This window comes from Oryctolagus cuniculus, chromosome 2 (genome assembly GCF_051225735.1).
Source record: "Oryctolagus cuniculus isolate XC-2025 breed Fujian yellow rabbit chromosome 2, ASM5122573v1, whole genome shotgun sequence".
NCBI lineage: Eukaryota > Metazoa > Chordata > Mammalia > Lagomorpha > Leporidae > Oryctolagus > Oryctolagus cuniculus.
This window is the reverse complement of record NC_142868.1, coordinates 143900115-143920503: the sequence shown is the minus strand read 5'-3', so window position 1 is coordinate 143920503 and position 20389 is coordinate 143900115. Positions and strand designations below refer to the sequence as shown.

General features: G+C 40.1%; 1 protein-coding gene across 3 annotated transcripts in view; it reads right to left on the bottom strand.

Annotated features, from left to right (window-relative positions):
- The window catches only part of PELI1 (pellino E3 ubiquitin protein ligase 1), a 70803-nt gene that overhangs the window by 15946 nt on the left and 34468 nt on the right, over positions 1-20389 (bottom strand). For all 3 annotated transcript variants that reach the window (XM_017340733.4, XM_017340734.4, XM_002709842.6), the window contains one exon: positions 350-489. In XM_017340733.4, the coding sequence (XP_017196222.1) occupies positions 350-420 (71 nt within the window). In that variant the 5' untranslated portion in view covers positions 421-489. The remainder of the gene's footprint in view (positions 1-349; positions 490-20389) is intronic.

Sequence of the window (20389 nt, the reverse complement as noted above, 5' to 3'; positions counted from 1 at the left end):
AAGCAGGAGACAGGAAAAGAGATTGATTTTTGGTAAAGCTGGCTGAAGCAAATTTTTCTAAAAGGAATAACTAAAATGGAATAACTATGCAACAACAAACATGTTTTTCCAATTCATTTTTAAGAAACTTTGCCTTTCCTGAGGGTGAGACAAAATTTATGCAGTATTTGAGCACTTATAAAAGACAGCATAAATATGAGAATTAAGTTTCTTGATTTGATAATATTATCCCATAGCTTTGAATTCTGTTTGGATGTAGTTAAGATAGAAATTCTTTTAAAAACACTTCTTAGATACCAGTTAATATACATATTTCAATTTTATGGCTCATCAGATGGAGAAATCTTACCCTAAGACAATGAGTTCACCATATTTTACTGGTGCCTTGGAAGGATGATTTTCTTGATCAGGAGAAAACATGAGCTTGGTTGTCTTTCTCAAATCTTTGTTCACTGGTCAGGAGCTTTGAAACACCTTTTGCATTATTTCCTGGAGGGGAAAAGGTAATGTGAACAATGAATTTCCCTTTAAATACAAGATGGCACTTTCCAGCAGTGCTCTAGAGCACAGCATTATGCAAAGTATCACCTGGTATACAATGCATATGACATTTCTTCAATGGTTATTTGCCCCAAATATGGAGTAAACATACTTTTTCCTTATTATTTCTGTTAAGTACAATTAATAGCTGGATATTATTTACAAAACATACTAAGATGTGAAAAGTTGAGAGAAGGCAGACCAACAGGGACCTCAGAATCCAAGGAACAAACATGGTGGTGAGTTTTGTCTCTCTTTCCCTCTCTCTTTTTTTCCCAAAATAGATTCCTGACTTTGAGGTGAAGAAGTCAACAACCTGGAAATGTCAACTGGCCCAAAGCCACAACAGCCTGCTCTCTCTAACAAAAGGAAAAAGAGTAGCTTAGAAGATTAAAAAAATTTTTTTTTACATTTATTTATTTGGCAGGGAAAAAGGAAGGATGGGAGAGGAGGGGAGAGAAAGAGAGGGTGAAAGAGAGAGAGACAAAGAGTTCTCATCCTCTGGCATGCTCCCCAAATGCCCAGTTGTCAGAGTTGGGTTGGCGTCAAAGCCAGGAATTAGGAATTCAATTCAGTTCTTCCACATGAGTGGAAGGAGCCCAATTACCAGGCCATCACCACTGCCTCCGAGGGTCTGCATTACCAGAAAGCTGGAGTCAAGAGTTGGAGCAGGGTATTCAACCGAGGCACTTTGCTAGGGGACAGGCATCCTAACTGGCATGTTAACTGCTATGCTAAACACCTGTCTCAGAAATTTTTTTTGATAGTAATAATTTTAATCCCGCCAAACACAGAAAATACTGAGCCTCATCTGGCCCCTATCCCTGACACACATTAACAAGAGCCTGAACTTCCACTTCATGAACTCTAATGAGGAAGTCTAATATCTTCACTGGGGTTGTAAGAGTAGGCTAAATAGGGAGCCAGAACTGGAAATAACCCAGATATTCTAACTAAGTGAGTGATAAACTGGTATACTCACATAATGGAAGACTGGTCAGTAATAAAAAGAAGCTATTGATATATGCAACAATGTGGACGAATCTCTAGAGAATTATGCTATGTAAAAGAAACTAATCTCAAAAAGTGATATGAATAATCCCATTTATATAACATATAATATGTGTAGGAAGGAAGTGGATATGGCTACAAAGTGACAGTAAGAGGGGCCCCTGTGGTGATGAAAATGTTCTGTATCTTTATCAGTATATTGGCTGTGCTACTTTACTAGTTCTGCAAGATGTTACCACAGGGGGGAAACTGAGTAAAGAGTAAGCAGACTTTCTTTCTGTATTATTTCTTATAATTTTTTGTGAATCAAGAGTTATTTAAAAATAAAAAGTTCAATTAAAATATAAATGTGACACAAATATACAAACAAAAGACTAATATTTCTGATAAGCCAGAAAAAATACTATACTAAGCTATTTTAAGAAAAACATTTCTTCCATTCAAATACACTAAAAAGGGGGTAGGTATCTGGCACAGTGGCTGACATGCTGTTGGGAAGCTGGCATCCTATACTGGAGTGCCTGGGTTTGAGTCTAGTTTTCTATTAATGCCCAGACTAGGAGGTAGCAGGTGATGGCTCAAGTAGTTAGACCTCTGACACCTACATGGGAGATCTGAACTGAGTTTTGATTCTTGGCTTCAACCTGGCCCAGCTATTGTGGGCATCTGAGAAGTCAACCAGTAAATGAGAGGTATCTCTCTGTGTCTTCTTCTCTTCCTGCTTTTCAAATAAAATTAATAAAAATCCACAAAACAATATTTCTTACCACACAAATTTGTTTTTGCTGATGAAATTTTAATAATCAAATTTGTCTTAAAAGGTTACAGAAACCAATACATAGATTTATCATCATAACGGCCTGGCCTTACTACTTCAGTAAAAATAAACTATACTGGAGGCAGACATTTGGACTACAGGTTAAGTTGCTCATATCCCATATCAGAGTGCCTGGATTCGATATCTGACTCTGGTTCCTGACTCAAGCTTCCTGCTAATACAGGCCCTGGAGTGTTCTTGCCACCCACGTGGGAGTTCCCAACCCACAGCTTTGGCCTAGACCTCTGGATTTGGCCACAATCAGGTACCAGCCATTGTGGGAAGTTGGGGAGTGAACCAGCAAATGGAGTACTCTCTCTCAGTCTGTTCTCTGCCTCTTAAATAAACAAAAATTTAAAAACCTTAAGCCATATTTAGCAAATTCCCTTTTTTGAGAAAGAAACTGGTGTTATGCTAACTAAAACCTTCAATGTAAAAATGTGAAGAGTTTTTAGAAAAATTTACTCAAGTTTTCCAAATAGCAATCTTGGATCTGTATAACAAGACCTTCTGTGTACATGAAAACCCACTTGAGTACAGAGACATGTACTCAACCTTCCCATTTCCCCCTCAAGAAACATTTCAATGGAAAAAGTTACACCAAAGCTTGACCAAAGGTTTTAACTGCTTTTCTTTTTAGACAACCAAGGTACCACCATCAAACGTGAAAACACTGCTTCAATGCATTTCTGACCAAAACCAGCAAGTTATACATTTAATAACAAGAATTTAAATTAATTTAAAATTAGACTGTAACAAAACTGCTCTTCTTGGTTTGGATTCCTATTTATAGCTACTTTCTATTTAAAGAAGTGATATTTTTCCACATATAGTAGCAAAAATTTTCCTCTTAAAAATAAGCATATGTATTTAAAGAAGTAAATCAACTTAAAATAGTATTAAATAGTAAGTACAAGGAGATGGCAAAAAATCTGCAAATGTTCTATGAATGCTTCTATTTGACTGCCATTAGTATATCCCACGGCTAGCAAGTATTAGTTTGTGTTCTAGTTCCGGCTCTCTCTGAACAAAGCAATCTGTTTCCTCAACTTTAAAAAGGAATTAAAGTAGAATAAAGAGAATTTTAAAGCTGGAAAAAATACAAGTAACCATCTGGTCTAGACATAAGAATTCACAAGTAATGTGCACAGCACTATATGTTTAGTTTTACTGCATCTACAGCAAAGGAACAATTTTTAACTTAGACAAAGAACTAAAGAATAAGAGTAGGGCTGGCATACATCCTCCATTCTATAATTTTTAGAGCTCTTGGGTAACCAAGCCAAGAAAAATTATATTATTTCCAATCAGATATATTCTTTTTTTGCTTAGAAGCCCTGGTATCTGGAATATTTATTAGTGACATCTAAGTTTCAATCACCAGAAGGTGGCAGTAGAGTAGGGTGGGGGAGGGGGCAGCGTTGAGGCAAGAGTGATTCCACTGCCATCTTCATTACTGGAATCCCATATGAGTGCTGTACATGTCCTGGCTATTCCACTTCCGATCCAGCTCATTGCTAACGGCCTGCCTGGGAAATACAGTGGAAGACAGCCCAAGTACCTGTACCCCTGCCATCCACTTGGGAGACTCAGATGGAGTTCCAGGCTCCTGGCTTTGGCTTGGCTCAACCCTGGCTGTTGAGGCCATTTGGGGAGTGAACCAGTGGGTAGATGATCTTTCTCTGCAACTCTTTCAAATAAATAAATAAATAAATCTAAAAAAAAAAAGATATTTCAATCATAAGAACAAATTCAAACCTGGCTTCTATTTTTGTCTCTGTGGGGAGCAACTCGGACTAGACTAAGTTACTGGAATTAAGACTTATTCTATGCATCTGCTCTCCCACAATATGGCGCTGAAAGGGAGTAAACAACTTCTACGCAGCTGCCTCTCGCCAGCTTGACTGATGAATTGCAGGAGCTGATCTTGCTCCTGATTGGAGGAGAGCAGCGTGCTCAGCATGTGGGTAGCAGAGTTGGGATTGGTGGAAGAGGACTATAAAGGAGGAGAGAGACAACATGCACCGGGAACATCCAGATAACATCTGAGCAGCCCCCGAGAGGGCCGGCCGGCGGTGTGCCACTCCCCCGCGGAAGTGGGGAAAGTGGCAGGGGGAGCCGCCCCTCCATGGAGGTGGAGGGATCAGCAGCCAACCCGGGAAGGACCAGCAGCAAACCCGGGAAGGGCCGAGCAGACAAAAGAACAGCGCAGGGTCTAGTGTTGTTCCTCTGCGAATGGGGGAGCGACAGTCTCTAACAATCTAAACTTAAAATACTTAATAGTATTAGTTATATACTTAAAAAATACAAGATAAACAAGTTTCTTAAGTTTAGAATGGCATATAACCAAATGACATTATAACGGGCATTATTAAACTACAAATAAAAAGTTCCATGATAGCTATTTTTACCGAAACCTTTCATTGTAATTGTAACACATGTTGATAGGTGGTTATTGCACTATGAGAAACGGTGACTTGATCAGCCCTCACCCTGACTGTTGATGAGCAACTTGATATGTTATCCCTCTTAGTATTTTTTTTGTTTGTTCTACTTAATACTTTTGGTTGAATACTGTAATCAATACACAATTCTTCTTAAGTGCTGAAACTTAACTGAAAAGTGATCACTGTTAAATATAAGAGTGGGAATAAGAGAGGGAAGAGATGTGCAATTCGGGACATGCTCAAGCTGACTTACCTCAAACGGTAGAGTTAGAAACATACCAGGGGATTCCAATTCAATCCCATCAAGGTGGCATGTACCAATGCCATCTCACTAGTCCCAGTGATCAATTTCTGTTCACAATTGATCATAATGATAGGACTAAGAACCAAAGGGATCACATAAACAAGAATAGTGTCTGCAAATACTAGCTGATAGAATCAAAAAGGGAGACAATGATCCAACATGGGGAGTGAGATACACAGCAGACCCATAGAATGGCAGATGTCCTAAACAGCACTCTGGCCTCAGAATCAGCCCTTAAGGCATTCGGATCTGGCTGAAAAGCCCATGAGAGTATTTCAGGCATGGAAAGCCCAGACACTCTGGGGAAAAAAAAAAAAAAAAAAAAACTAAATGAAAGATCTCCGCGAGTGAGATTCCAGTGGAAAGAATGGGTCATCAAAGAAGGAGGTACCTTTCTCTGAAGGGAGGAGAGAACTTCCACTTTGACCATGGCCTTGTCTAAAAATTATCAGAGTTAGTGAACTCAGGGGGCTTCCATAGCCTTGGCAGCTCATGACAAGAGCCTAGGTTGATTACTGATGCCATAAACAAGAGTGTCAATTTGTTAAGTCAACAACAGGAGTCACTGTGCACTTACTCCTCATGTAGGATCTTTGTCCTTAGTGTGCTGTACATTGAGATTTAATGCTATAACTAGTACTCAAACAGTATTTTTCACTTTATGTTTCTGTGTGGGAGCAAACTGTGGAAATCTTTACTTAATGTATGCTAAACTGATCTTCTGTATATAAAGAGAAACGAAAATGAATCTTGATGTGAATGGAAGGGGAGAGGGAGTGGGAAAGGGGAGGGTTGCAGGTGGGAGGGACGTTATGGGGGGGAAGCCATTGTAATCCATAAGCTGAACTTTGGAGATTTATATTCATTAAATAAAAGTTTAAAAAAAAAAGAAGCTTTTGGCCAGCGCCGCGGCTCACTAGGCTAATCCTCCGCCTAGCGGTGCCGGCAAACCAGGTTCTAGTCCCGGTCGGGGCGCTGGATTCTGTCCCGGTTGCCCCTCTTCCAGTCCAGCCCTATGCTCTGGCCAGGGAGTGCAGTGGAGGATGGCCCAGGTGCTTGGGCCCTGCACCCCATGGGAGACCAGGAAAAGCACCTGGCTCCTGCCATCAGATCAGCGCGGTGCGCCGGCCACAGCGCGCTGGCCGCGGCGGCCATTGGAGGGTGAACCAACGGCAAAGGAAGACCTTTTTCTCTGTCTCTCTCTCTCTCACTGTCCACTCTGCCTGCCCAAAAAAAAAAAAAAAAAAAAAAAAAAAAAAAAAAAAAAAAAAGAAGCTTTTGAAATCTTCATGTGCATTCTAAAGAAAGATGATCTTCACTATGATTTAGAATCTTTAACAAAGTCCAGTAGCTACATAGTGCTTTCACATTCACTCTTTATATTCTTTCTGTATTTTTATTTATTTACATACTTATCTTAAATTTTTATTTATTTATTTGAAAGGCAGAGAGAGATTGAAACAGAAAGAAATTTTCTATTCCCTATTCACTTCCCAAATTCTCACAACAGCAGGGCTGGGTTATACCAAAGCTAGGAACCCAGAATTCAATCTAGGTCTCCATGTGGGTAGCAGGGACCCAACTACTTGAGCCATCACCTATTGTCTCCCAGTGTATGAACCAGCATGAAGCTGGAATCAGAAGCAAAACCAGGACTTGTACCTAGGCACAACAACTTGGGATGTTGGTTTAACCACTATGTCCAATGCCTGTCCCCTCTCTACATTTTTTTTAAATCTGAGTAAGGTATGATGTTTCAGAGGTGGGTATTATGCTACAGTGAGTTAAGCTACTGCTTGGGATGCCTGTATCCTATTTCAGATTGCCTGAGGGTACTGCCTCTGCTTCCAATCTGGCTTCCTGCTCATCTGCTGCCTCCGAGGTGGGAGACTGGGATGGAGTTCTTTGTTTCTGACTTCTGCCTGGCCCAACTCCAGCTGTTGAAGGCATCTGGGGAATGAACCAATGGAAGATCTATCTTTATCTCTCTCTCTCTCCCCTCTTATTGCTCCACTTTTCAAATAAATTTAAAACCAAGTAAAAAAGATAACAATTTTAAAAATGAATTTCTAAAGCTATGCATTTGACAACTAGAAATGAATATGTACATAAAAATCACCCTAATTCTGGAATTACTGGCTGCATTTTTGGCCTTAAATTAAATTGTCTGATCCTATGTAGCCAACTCTAACCCAATATGATCTAGTACCAAAATTATGAAATAGAATCATTAACTCTATCCAGGACCAAAAAAATTAGAGAAATTCATGCTAATAAGGCTGTTTTTTATAGTATCCATTACCTTAAAGTTCTGCTTGATTCTTGAAAATTAAGCCTGTTGCTCTCATTAGCAGAAACCAATCTTCTAAGGTTCAGAAAGTTCTTGTAAAAGAAATAAATTCTGGGGGCTGGCACAGTGGCATAGCAGGTTAAGCTGCTACCTGCAACATCGTCATCCAATATTAGAGAGCTGGGTTTAGCCCCAGCTGCTCTGTTTCTGATACAGCTCCCTGCTAATGCGACTGGAAAAGCAATGCAAGATGACCCAAGTACTTGGGGACCTTTACCACCCACAAGGGAGACCTGGATAGAGTTCTAGTCTCCTGGCTTTCTCCTGGACCAGCCATGGCCTTTGTGGCTGTTTGGGGAATAAACCAGGGGATAAAAAATCTTTGTCCCCCCTTGTTTCTATTGCTCTTCCTTTCAAAAATAAATAAATAGATCTTTAAAAAAATTTAAAAATTCTGGAATAGTGTTAGTTTCTTTCAATGCAAGTTGGGAAAACATGAAAAATTAGTTATGGGGCCAGCGCTGTGGCATAGTGGGTAAAGACACCGCCTGAAGTGCCAGCATCCCAGATGCCGGTTCAAGACCCAGCTGTTCCACTTCCAATCCAGCTTTCTGCTATGGCCTGGACAGCAGAAGATGGCCCATTCCTAGATCCCTGCACCTGTGTGGGAGACCTGGAAGAAGCTCCTGGCTCCTGGCTTTGGATTGGCCCAGCTCCACCTGTTGCAGCCATCTGGGGAGTCAACCAGTGAGCGGTTGGAAGATCTATCTCTTTCTCTGCCTCTGTCTCTCTGTAACTGCCTTCAAAGAAATAAATCTTTAAAAAAAAAAGTCATAAAATAAACAATTCTTGGGAACAGTCTTACAAATGTGATACAACATTCTAAACATTCTAATCATTTTTTTTTTAAAGGCCAGTGTGATACAATTATTTTCTTTTCTTTTCTTTTTTTGACAGGCAGAGTGGATAGTGAGAGAGAGAGACAGAGAGAAAGGTCTTCCTTTACCGTTGGTTCACCCTCCAATGGCCGCCACGGCTGGCGCACTGCGGCCGGCGCACCGCGCTGATCCAAAGGCAGGAGCCAGGTACTTATCCTGGTCTCCCATGGGGTGCAGGGCCCAAGCACTTGGGCCATCCTCCACTGCCTTCCCGGACCACAGCAGAGAGCTGGACTGGAAGAGGGGCAACCGGGAAAGAATCCGGCGCCCCGACCGGGACTAGAACCCGGTGAGCCGGTGCCACTAGGTGGAGGATTAGCCTAATGAGCCGCGGCGCCGGCCACATTATTTTCATATCAAATCTTCCCAAAGGAAATATGTAACTGTCAGGTTCACCTAAACAATCAAAACTGGGAAACCAATTTCCTGCCCCCTTAACATAAAATTTTCTTTTATTATTCATATTATACACAGACTTTTGCTTACTATCTACTAAGACAAGTACACAATTCCTACCGTGAAAGATAAAAGGAAGTCAACAAATACTAAGTAAACAAAACAAATCTTACATAGATGTTTACACAATTTCTGAACACTTCTAATTTGGTGGGCAACAGGTAGGCATAAAGGGGTGCTGAGAAAAACATTATAAACACAAAAATGCTATAATGCTTCTTTATGGTGAAAAATAGGTGAATTGCATATATTGCTTCTGATGAAACAGCTCCATAGTTTCTCTGTAGTTAATTTCAAAAGGATGACTTGGAAAGAACTATTTAGGTATATTTATAGAGGAACCATTTTATGAAACCAATTCAGCTGATGACAGAATGGAGGTAAATTTATAAGAGTCCTGGTAACAGCAAAAATTTAATCAACTTCTTTCTTTCACAATCAGTAGGATTAATAAGCAGCATTTCTACATAAAAGGAAAAGTAATGGTGTCAGCAGTAGTAGTTGGAGATTACTACTTACTGTCAGTGTCTTCTAGTTTCTAACACAGTAGTGGAGGAAGTGAAAACCATGTTCCTTATCCCAAGATACAGGTACCACCTGTACAAATGGCTAGCATCTCCTCACAGAGTAGCCAAATGACATGCTGAGAGACCATCACATACAGAAATAACTTATTTTCTTCCTGATGGGAAAGCAATTAACATTTTTCCCAAGGACAGGCTATGTTCCTCCAAAGTAGCTTATCAACCTAGGCATTACTGACATTTTGACGTGTATGTGTGTCTGGCCTGTGCATTATAGGACATTCAGTGAGCAGCATACCTGGCCTTCACATCCCCTAGATGCCAGAAGCACACCCTAACTGTGATCATCAAAAATATCTCATCATCCTGCCCACCCCCTACCCCAAACACTGTACTAACCACCCACACTGTGGATAATGACTTCCTCGTAGGAGGGGAATTTCTCCCAATTTTGGCATACTGTCTGGCACAAGGTATGGTACATAATTGATATGTGCTTACTAACATCATACTGATGTTGTTGTCTTATAAGGTTATTTATACTAAGCCTTATTTTAGTAAAGCAATAGTTTTGAAGGTAGCTGCAGTTTCATATTTTACTAGAATTGGTAAGAATGGCAGAGCATGAGAAGAGAAGAACCATCATCTTGCTTTGATGGCAATTATTATTTCTGTGCATTTAAAATAGTTTACAATGGGAACCTCTCTAAAATGGCTGAAGGAAAGGAACCATGGCTAGGGTGGCTACAGAAGTGCTGAAAAGCCAGTGCAGGAGGCCAGATAAGGCAGTAACTTCTAGACCTAGGAGACTTATTTCTAGGAAATTTAAAAGCAGGATTTGATGAAGAATTCCTTTTAAGTCAAAATCAGTGTCAATCTGAACCAATCATGGGCTAATGTCTACCTTCCACTTGTATAAAATATTACTTAACAAAATGCTTCCACATAATATCTGATTTGACACAACAGCCTTATGAATTGGGAAGGAAAATCTTAACTCCATTTCCAGATAAGGGAACTGAGTTGTTTCAAAAGATCAAATGACAGGTTAAAGGCCAAATAACTCAAGCAGAGGCAGAATTGAAATCCATATAATAATTCAACACAGAGTTGTTTAATTTGATCAGAACAACATCAAGTACAATCATCTATCCCCATTTTATAAAGGGAAACTGAAGCTCCTTCAGGTGAAGTAGTCCAGATTTTCTGATACCAATGGGGCTAATTTTTAAACAGGTATAAGAGACCCTTTTTTGGAACCATTAGGAGAAAGACTGAAAAGTATAGATGTATAAACACTAAATAAATTACCCTGACTGCAGACTAGTATAGAAACACCCCTGCAACTATGACTGGTGCTTTCTGAGATTATTTGAACCTTTGTCACTGTCACTTCCTCAGTGCTCACTGTGTTTGTCAATCCTGTTTCCTGGTAGTGATCAACAACAACAAAAAAAACTTCAGTAAATGAACTAGACTTTGCATGCTTGTTTAAAAATAGAGAGGGGAGAAAGAAACCCAAGAGGAAAAAGCAGGTATCTGCACTAAGGCAAATTCCTGTTCCATCAGTTAAAAAATGAATTTAGAGAGCTTAGGTAACAAGGCCTCAAGCACTCGCTGAATGTAACAGCCAAGAGAAGGCAGCAGGGAGTATTCTTGACTGGGGAAGAGACTGTTTGAATACAACCATGCCACTCTACTCCAAAATAATTAGCTAATTTGCCATACATAGAAAATGCATTTTTAAAGGTACAACTAAGAACTGAAACATTTTTATTTTCCTGTCAATTCTTGGGTGGTATTCAACAATTTTAGAAATTCTCCTAGGTTTAATCATTAAAGTCCCCAATAAAATTCTGCAGGAAACAGCAAATTCGGTGGGACTGAACAGTTATTTGGAACAAAAACAGGATAAAAGCATATGTATGGGATACTCTATCATGTTCTAAAGTCAGCATCCTATACTGAAGTCCCTTTTCATAATGGCTACCACTGGGTTATGTATCTATGCCAAGTATTGTTTTAAATACTTTGTCATTTACTGACTGAATCCCCAGAACAAACCTTATGAGATAGGCAAGAAAACTAGGGTTACAATTCAGATTCCACCACTCCGGAACTGACAAAACAATTTTGAGCTTTAAAGTCATGGTGTGGAGGGTGGGAGAAAGTGTATGGAGGATCTACACTAGGAAATTCAAACATCAGGCTGGCGCCATGGCTCACTAGGCTAATCCTCCACCTGCGGCGCTGGTACTGTGGGTTCTAGTCCCGGTGGGGCACTGGTTCTGTCCCAGTTGCTCCTCTTCCAGTCCAGCTCTCTGCTGTGGCCCGGGAAGGCAGTGGAGAATGGCCCAAGTGCTTGGGCCCTGCACCCGCATGGGAGACCAGGAGGAAGCACCTGGCTCCTGGCTTCAGATCAGCGCAGTGCGCCGGCTGTGGCAGCCATTTGCGGGGTGAACCAACGGAAGGAAGACCTTCCCCTCTTTCTCTCTCTCACAGTCTGCCAAAAAAAAAAAAAAAAAAAAGAAAGAAAGAAAGAAAGAAAGAAACGCAAACAGCAAACAAAAATCCCCAACTCTTTTCCTACTATAAAGTATTATATAATGAGGTTTTATTATTATTATTATTTGAAAGGCAGAGTTACAGAGAGAAAGGGAAAGACAGAGAGAGAGCGAGCATGCACACAATATTGGAGATATTCCATCTGCTATTTCACTCCCCAAGTGGCTGCAATGGCTGCAGCTGGGCCAGACTGAAGTCAGGAGCTAGAAGGTTCTTCCAGGTCTCCCATGTGGGTGCAGGGGTTCAAGCACTTGGGGCCATGTTCTGCTTTTACAGGAGCATTAGCAGGGAGCTGGACTGGAGGTTGAGCAGCCAAGAATTGAATCGGTGCCCATATGGGATGCCATCACTGCAGGTAATGGCTTAACCTGCTACATCACAGTTCAGGCCCCTATGGGATGATATTTTACATAACTGATGTCATTATCCTAACAGGGGCAATATTTTTAAAAATTATTTGAGAAGTAGAGTTATAGACAGTGAGAGAGAGAGAGAGAAAGGTCTTCCTTCTGTTGGTTCACTCCCCAAATGGCCGCCACAACTGGCACTATGCCCATCCGAAGCCAGGAGCCAGGTGCTTCCTCCTGGTTTCCCATGTGGGTGTAGGGGCCCAAGCACTTGGGCCATCCTCCACTGCCCTCCCGGGGCCACAGCAAAGAGCTGGACTGGAAAAGGAGCAACCGGGACTAGAACCCGATGCCCACATGGGATGCCGGCACCGCAGGCAGAGGACTAACCAAGTGAGCCACGGTGCCGGCCAACAGGGGCAAATTTTTAAGAACAGGTGTCTTGGGGCTGGCACTGTGGTGAAGCAAGTAAAGCCATCACCTATGACGCCAGCCTCCCAAGTGGGTGCTGGTTCCCAGCTGCTCCACTTCCAATACAGCTCTCTGCTAATGGCCTGAAAAAAGCAGTGAGGATGGCCCAAGTACTTGGGCTCTGCCACCTACTTGGGAGACCTAGAAGAAGCTCCTGGCTCCTGGCTTCCGCCTGGTCCAGCTCCTGCTATTGCAGCTATCTTGGGAATGAACCAGAGGATGAAAGATTTTTTTTCTCTCTCTCTTTCAAATAAAATCTCTTTTAAAAAAAAGACATCTTCATTTTATGTAGTTTGAGAGATAGCAAGAGGGAGACAGAAGACTAAATCTTTTGATCTCAATAATATAATCAACTGTTTAAAGCTGAGCTTAAAAGTCCAATGATAGAGGCCTGCAGCGCCAGCATCCTATACGGGCGCTGGTTCTAGTCCCAGCTGCTCTTCTTTCGGTCCGGCTCTCTGTTGTGGCCTGGGAAAGCAGTGAAGGATGGCCCAAGTGCTTGGGCCCCTACACCCACATGGGAGACCAGGAGGAAGCACCTGGCTCCTGGCTTCGGATGGGCGTAGTGCCAGCTGTGGCAGCCATTTGGGGAGTGAACCAGTGGATGGAAGACCTCTCTCTCTCTGTGTAACTCTTTCAAATAAATAAATAAATCTTTAAAAAAAAAAGTCCGTGGATAAAATTTACACTTGAAAGAAAATGAATTTCCCCTAGCTACTTTTTTTTTTTTTTTAAGATTATTTATTTATTTGAGAGGTAGAGTTACACTGAGAGGGAAAGACAGAGAGAGGTCTTCCTTCCGTCAGTTCACTCCTCAGATGGCCGCAATGGCTGGAGCTGCGCTGATCTGAAGCCAGGAGCCAGGTGCTTCTTCCTGGTCTCCCACACGGGTACAGAGGCCCAAGCACTTGGGCCATTTTCTACTGCTTTCCCAGGCCACAGCAGAGAGCTGGATGGGAAGAGGAGCAGCCAGGACTAGGACCAGGGCCCATATGGGATGCCGGTGCCACTGGTGGAGGAATAACCTACTGTGCCACGGCACCAGCCCCTTTCCCGGCTACTTTCAAGAACATTTTCGAAAATCTTATTTGAAAGACAGGGACACAGACATCCCATCTTCTGGTTCACTTGCCAAAAGCACATATAATGAGGTCTGATCAGGCCAAAGCCAGGAGCCAGGGATTTATTTGCTTGGCCATCATCTGCTGCCTCCCAGGGTGCACAAACAGCAGGGAGTTCGAATTGGAACAGAGCCAGACTCCAAGAGGTGTCTTAACTGTTACACCAAATGCCTGCCCTACCCCTACTGCCCGAATAACTTTAAATCAATATCAGCCTATAATGTAGTAGAAAAAAAAAGTAGTGACAGTCAGTTTTATTTCCAGTAACAAACGATTCTAATAGCATGTAGGTTACGGACCTTTCCTGGAAAAAGTGTTTAAATGATTATTTCTGCAGTTAAATCACCCCCAGAAATAGAGTAATCTGGGTTTTCTCTAATCCTATTTTTTAGTAAAACACTGACCAAGTTGCAGGTATCTTTATAAAAGGCAATATTAGTCTCAAAGTACCTCCCCCCAAGATATTTGTAAATTAAACAGAGGAAAACAGTAACTTCACAGTGGGAGGAACCTGGCAGACACTATGTTAACCAACTAGTCAAGATTAACACTATCTGCACTAGAGACATTTTGGTTTTGTGTATTTCTGTACCATATACTGAGAAAACAGCACTTTCTGTGGTATGCTGCCAAAACAATGCATCAATTCAATCTCATCACAAGACAACACAAACCCAAACTGACAGACACTCTGTAAAATAACTGTGGGTACTAATTGAAAGTTCCAAGATTGAGAAAGACAAAGGAAGACTTAAAAATTATCAGACTGGAGGAAATAATGAAGATGCAACAATGATAGGGGATCATAAAATGGATACTGGAACAGAAAAAGGGTATGAACAGAAAAACTAGTGAAATTTGAATATGGTGTACAATTAATAGTCCTGTACTAATAAATTAATTTTCTGGCTTTTAAATATACTCTGAGTATATAAGTTGTTAACATTTGAGAAAGTTGAGAACATATATAAACTTGTTGCATTAATTTCTCAATTTTCCTGTAAGGCTAAAATTATTTCAAAAATAAAAAGTTAAAGACCACACACACACAAGAGAGAACTTTAAGTTTAATACAAGGCATTTATAAACCTGTATTTGAGGGGCTGGCACTGTGGTATAGCGGGTAAAGCTGCCGCCTGCAGTGTCAGCATCCATTATGGGCGCCAATTCGAGTCCCAGCTGCTCCATTTCCGATTGAGCTCTCTGCTATGGCTGGGGAAAGCAATGGAGGATGGCCCAAGAAGTCCTTGGGTCTCTCTACCTGTGTGGGAGACCCGAAAGAAGCTCCTGGCTTCATATCAACGCAGCTCCAGCCATTGCAGCCATCTGAGGAGTGAACCAGCAGATGGAAGGCCCCTCTTTCTCTGCCTCTGCCTCTGCCTCTCTGTAACTCTGCCTCTCAGATAAAATAAATAAATCTTAAAAAAAAAAAAAGGAAAATATATTTGAGATTCAAAGTTTGCCCCTTCTGGCATTCTCATAAATCAAAGTTGTGTGAATTTCTTGCTGTATGAATCCTGCCAGGTCTTATCCTTTCTCAGATGTGAACCTGTCTTGTCCATAGCCTCCTTGGTCAGGAAAGTTGTTACTGCACAAATACGGCCATTCATTGGACTGAGTGATACTTGGACCAAAGTTATCCCCCATACATGGACCAAATTTGAGCAAAATCATGCTTCATGGTTTTTTCTTAAAGAAAAAATGTCATGGTATGTTAACTATTTAAAGTGTTAGTTGGTTTTAGTAGAGTAGAAAACGCTTTCTATTTTCAGTTAGGTCATTTTTCTGAATTAATGCTGTACTCTGAAATTAGTGCTATATTCTGAAATCTTTGACCTTCAGTGCCACCTACCTAGCCAACTGAATCCTATTCTTAAGTTTCTGAAAGGGAATAGGAACCACAGTTGGGAGGAGGAAGGGTAAAGAGAAGCACTCCTGGGTAATTTTGATACATTTCATTTAAACAGGTTTTAAAATAAACAAATGTTGAGAAGCCAGAAAGTCAAAATATCTTCTGGAATTATCACTAATTGCTTCACTATGATAGTACAGAAGAGACACTTACAGAGGACTAAGCCACAGCTGTTACCTGCGGCCCTTGACAATCATGAGGGCTACATCCAGGGTCCTTAATGAACTTTGAAATTCACAAACCAGCTTTGTAACACACGATTTTCTCATCCTATAAAATGGGGACAATACTTCCCACACATTGTAGGATTTGTTGTAAGGATTGAATGAGATTAAAGCTGTAGTGAATTTTGAATGTTGGACTATCTGTTGGGATCACTCACTAAATACACTATTTCTTTTTCTTATAAACCTTCCTCACAGCATAGCATTCAAATCTTTACCTCAGTCAAATAAGAAATGACTGCAAGTCACAAACTTTTGGGCATCTCAAAATTATTCAAACTGTGAAGTTAAGCTAGTGATTTCCAAAAACCTAATGTAAGATTAAAAAAAAATCAAACATTTGTTAAATTTGTTAATGCATTTAGCCAGGCATACAAAATAAGTCTTAATAAATATTTGGTTGATTTATGGGGATGCTGCCTCATCAGTTAAAGACTGAATTATTTCCCCAGGGTTTCACCTTCATGTCTCAGTATCTAAATGTTTTAATCTGTTCACTGGAGATAACTTTGACATTAAGTGGAAAGTTCTAGTCTTAAACTGCTCTTAGTACATAACAGATCCTGAAAATAAAGACCACAAAAACCACTGCAATTAGCTTCTAGGTTGAACATCTGATTCTCAAGGGGGAGGGAGGGCAGCACAAATGAATCAGAACATGTATTCTCTGTTCTTATGAAAAAGTTAAGTTTAAGTTTTCATTTCAAAATTCCATTTTAAGCTACATTCAAAAGGAACAGGAAAAGAAAAATGTGGCCAAAAATTCAAATTACAAATGAAATCTCCAATACTGTTTCTAACAGTAGTCAGTTATCCACAGAAAGAAATCATTATTAAAAGATGACATTGGGGCCAGTGATGTGGCATAGTGGGTAAAGCCGTCGCCTGCAGTGCCGGCATCCCATATGGGTGCTAGTTTGGATCCTGGCTGCTCTACTTTTTTTTTTTTTTTTTTTTAAGATTTATTTTATTTATTTGAAAGAGAGTTACAGAGAGAGGTAGAGACAGAGAAAGAGGTCTTCCATCCGCAAGTTCACTCCCCAGATGGCAGCAATGGCTGGAGCTGTGCAGAACCAAAGACATGGGCCATCTTCTTCTGCTCTCCCAGGCCATAGCAGACAGCTGGATCAGAAGAGGAGCAGCCGGGACTAGAACCAGCGTCCATATGGGATGCCAACACTACAGGCCAGAGCTTTAACCTGTTGTGCCACAGTGCCAGTGCCTGCTCCACTTCAGATCCAGTTCTCTGCTGTGGCCTGGGAAAGCAGTAGAAGATGGCCCAAGTCCTTGGGCCCCTGCACTCGCATGGGAGAACTGGAGGAGGCTCCTGGCTCTGGATTGGCAGTTCTGGCCACTGTGGCCAACTGGGGAGTGAACCAGCGGATAGAACACCTCTCTCTCTCTCTCTGGCTCTCCTCTCTGTGTGTAACTCTGACTTTAAAAATAAATAAATAAATCTTTAAAAATTGAAAAAAAAAGATGACATGACTGTCTCACTAATGAACAAGTTTCATTTCCCATTAGCGAAAATTTGTTTTGATTTTCTTTTGGCTCATGAAAAGTTCTTAAAAGTGGTAGCTGATTTTTCTTTGACCAAATCATTTTTTTCCATAAATTTTTATAGCACTAATTTAGAGACATGGCATATGGGAGGCTAAGAACATCTCCCCCCAACTCCAGTGAATATTTTAAATCAGTGTGGTATGCCTGTGTAACCCTTTCCATTGCAACAAGAATAAGTATGTAGAGTTGAGACAATTCTATGAATTTCCTTTCTCCACTCAAATTATCACACCACCCCAATTAGGTAAATTATTACGAACAACTTGCCTCTAACTTACTTTTCTCTTGTCACTGACTTAACATGCATTTCATACATGTAATGAGATTATCAATACTTCCTCCTCACATATGCATAGATCAGAAAACTGATCAGACTACCATGCATTATTGGGCAGCATGGCAGTATTCTAGAAATTAGATTAAGCTTTTCAGGAATTTCCTATAGAAATAAAAAAAAATGTCAGTTATGCCTTTTATTGTGGTAAAAGTGAAATGCTTCACAAAAGAACACTGCTGGGAAACTTATGACTACTTACTTCTTAGCAGAAAGAGTTCCTGTTATCAATCAACATACCTGGAATTAATAAAACTCCCCTTATCATACTACTTAAAATTCCCATAAAGCATGACTGCCAATATTTTTAAATGTCTTTAAAATTTTTCCTCTCCTATGATTTAATTCTCAAATTTCATAATTGAAAACCATGAATAGCATTAAGTTCAAACATGGAAAAACTCCAGTTTGGTATGAAAAAACAGTCTTCTAGACTAATAATCAACTGTAGTCATATTACTTGGGTTTTCTTTCAAGCCTGATGAGAGATGAGATTAATAGTGTAAGTCCCCTTTAAGAAAGCAAAAACCTTGGAGTTTGAGATTTATTCCACCCATTTCCTAAGATGGAAGGGAATTTAATTCATACAACACACTCCAAAACTGAATATGAAAAAACTAAATATAAATCATCTAATTATGCTTCAAATCATTCCTTTTGCAAGTTTTCTTTAACCTGAAGTATTGACAAAGTAACACTTAAAATTTAGCCACAGAACACCTACCTCTTTATTCCACTGCCATCACCACAAGCTAGACAAACAACCTTCTTACAGAGGATAAAATCCAGATAGCATTAAAGCATCTGCCAATTACACTTAGAATCACAGGCTGAATAGCTGTCTGCTCAGTATTCTTTCATTTAAGAACTTCACAATGTGTGTGGGTAGGCTTGTGTTACGCAAAACAGGCAAACACAACGTAATTCTAGATTCTATTGGCTGATGAAAAATTCACTTCTCCCTCACCCTCCTCCCTAAGGAAGTCTGTAGCCCAAAAGGGAAGAAATGGAACTAAGAAGAAGCAGGGAATAATTTTAACACAGGCTTAATATCAAATATGGAATAAGGTATTTCACAAGACAATATCCTACGTTTTAAAAATGAACTATATAAATGCTCTGTAAATGATAGAAATGAAATGAAGATAATGAACCACTTTTTCAGGATAGTAAAGTAGCTTTTAACAGATCTGTTATATAATCTGCTAAGAAACAGCCCATAAAAAAAAAAAAAAAAAAAAAAAAAACAGAAGGGGGTGGGTGTTGTGGTACAAGAGGATAAGCCACTGTTTGAGACACCTGCATCTTCTATCAGAGTGCGTTTGAGTCCACAATGCTCTGCTTCTAATCCAGATCCAACTCCCTGCTAATGGGCACTGTGAGATGCAGCAGATGATGGCGCAAGTACTTGAGTACCTGCCTCACGCATGAGAGAATCGAATAGAGTTCCTGGCTGTCGTTTGGGAAGTGAACCATCAGTTGGAAGATTATCTGTCTGTCTCCCTCTTCTTCTTTGCATGTCACTCTGCCTTTCAAATAAATAAACAGATCTTTAAAAAAAAAAAACAAAAAAACAAAAACAGAATAAATACAGTTCATATGTAAAGAAAGAGTGCCCTTTTAGCACTATTATATGGATCTTATTGCTTTGATCTGATCATAAAATATTGTATTATCTCAGACATAAAAACAGCTGAGCATTCAATCACATTTCCAATTATCATGCCTGTTTGCTTCCAGTTTTATACTTTTAATTAATTTATTTAAAACCAATTAGATTAATTTGGTTTTCATTAACATGGAGAAACAATAGCAGTACCCAGAGGTAATCTGAGATGGGATAAGCTTCATCAAATAGCTACCAAAGGCATCATACTGACTTTTTCTGCTCTCAAATTATCTTACTTGTAAGTTCCGTGTGAGGAATTACTGCTTTAAAAACAAAACAAAAAAAAAGTTTTCCAACAAGGAATGGCTGTACATAGTCTATTTTTCCTCTAAAGCCAATGATGAACTTGTTTTGTGCTTAATTACAGTAAGATTTTTCTTTAAAAAATACTGAAGTTACAAGTATAAATGCTGTTTCACATTTATTCAATAAGTTGCATATGCAAATCACCTATACCATCCAGCTATTAAATTCAATTTCAACTTGAGTCTAAGTACCTGATAATCTCTTATTAAAGTTCTTTAGTAATCCTCAAGTGTCCAGTTCTATTGTAAAGAGTAATAAACAGTCTACCAGCACTGTATAGTCAGTACCGATACTCAGAATTCATAGCTACCTATGTAAATGGTCAACTAGACAATTTGATAATTAATTGAGTCACACCATACTGAGCAGTACCTTGCTAATAGTATCTCAGTGGAAAGTCAGGAAGTTCCCTTGTTAACCTTAGTTGGAACCAATTAACAAAAGTCAAATAAAAATAATTTTGGTGGCTTCAATTTTATCTGCAAGCCTTCTCAGAATGTGCCCATAGGACAACAGCTCTGGTTCATAGCAGGATTATCATTTTTTAAAG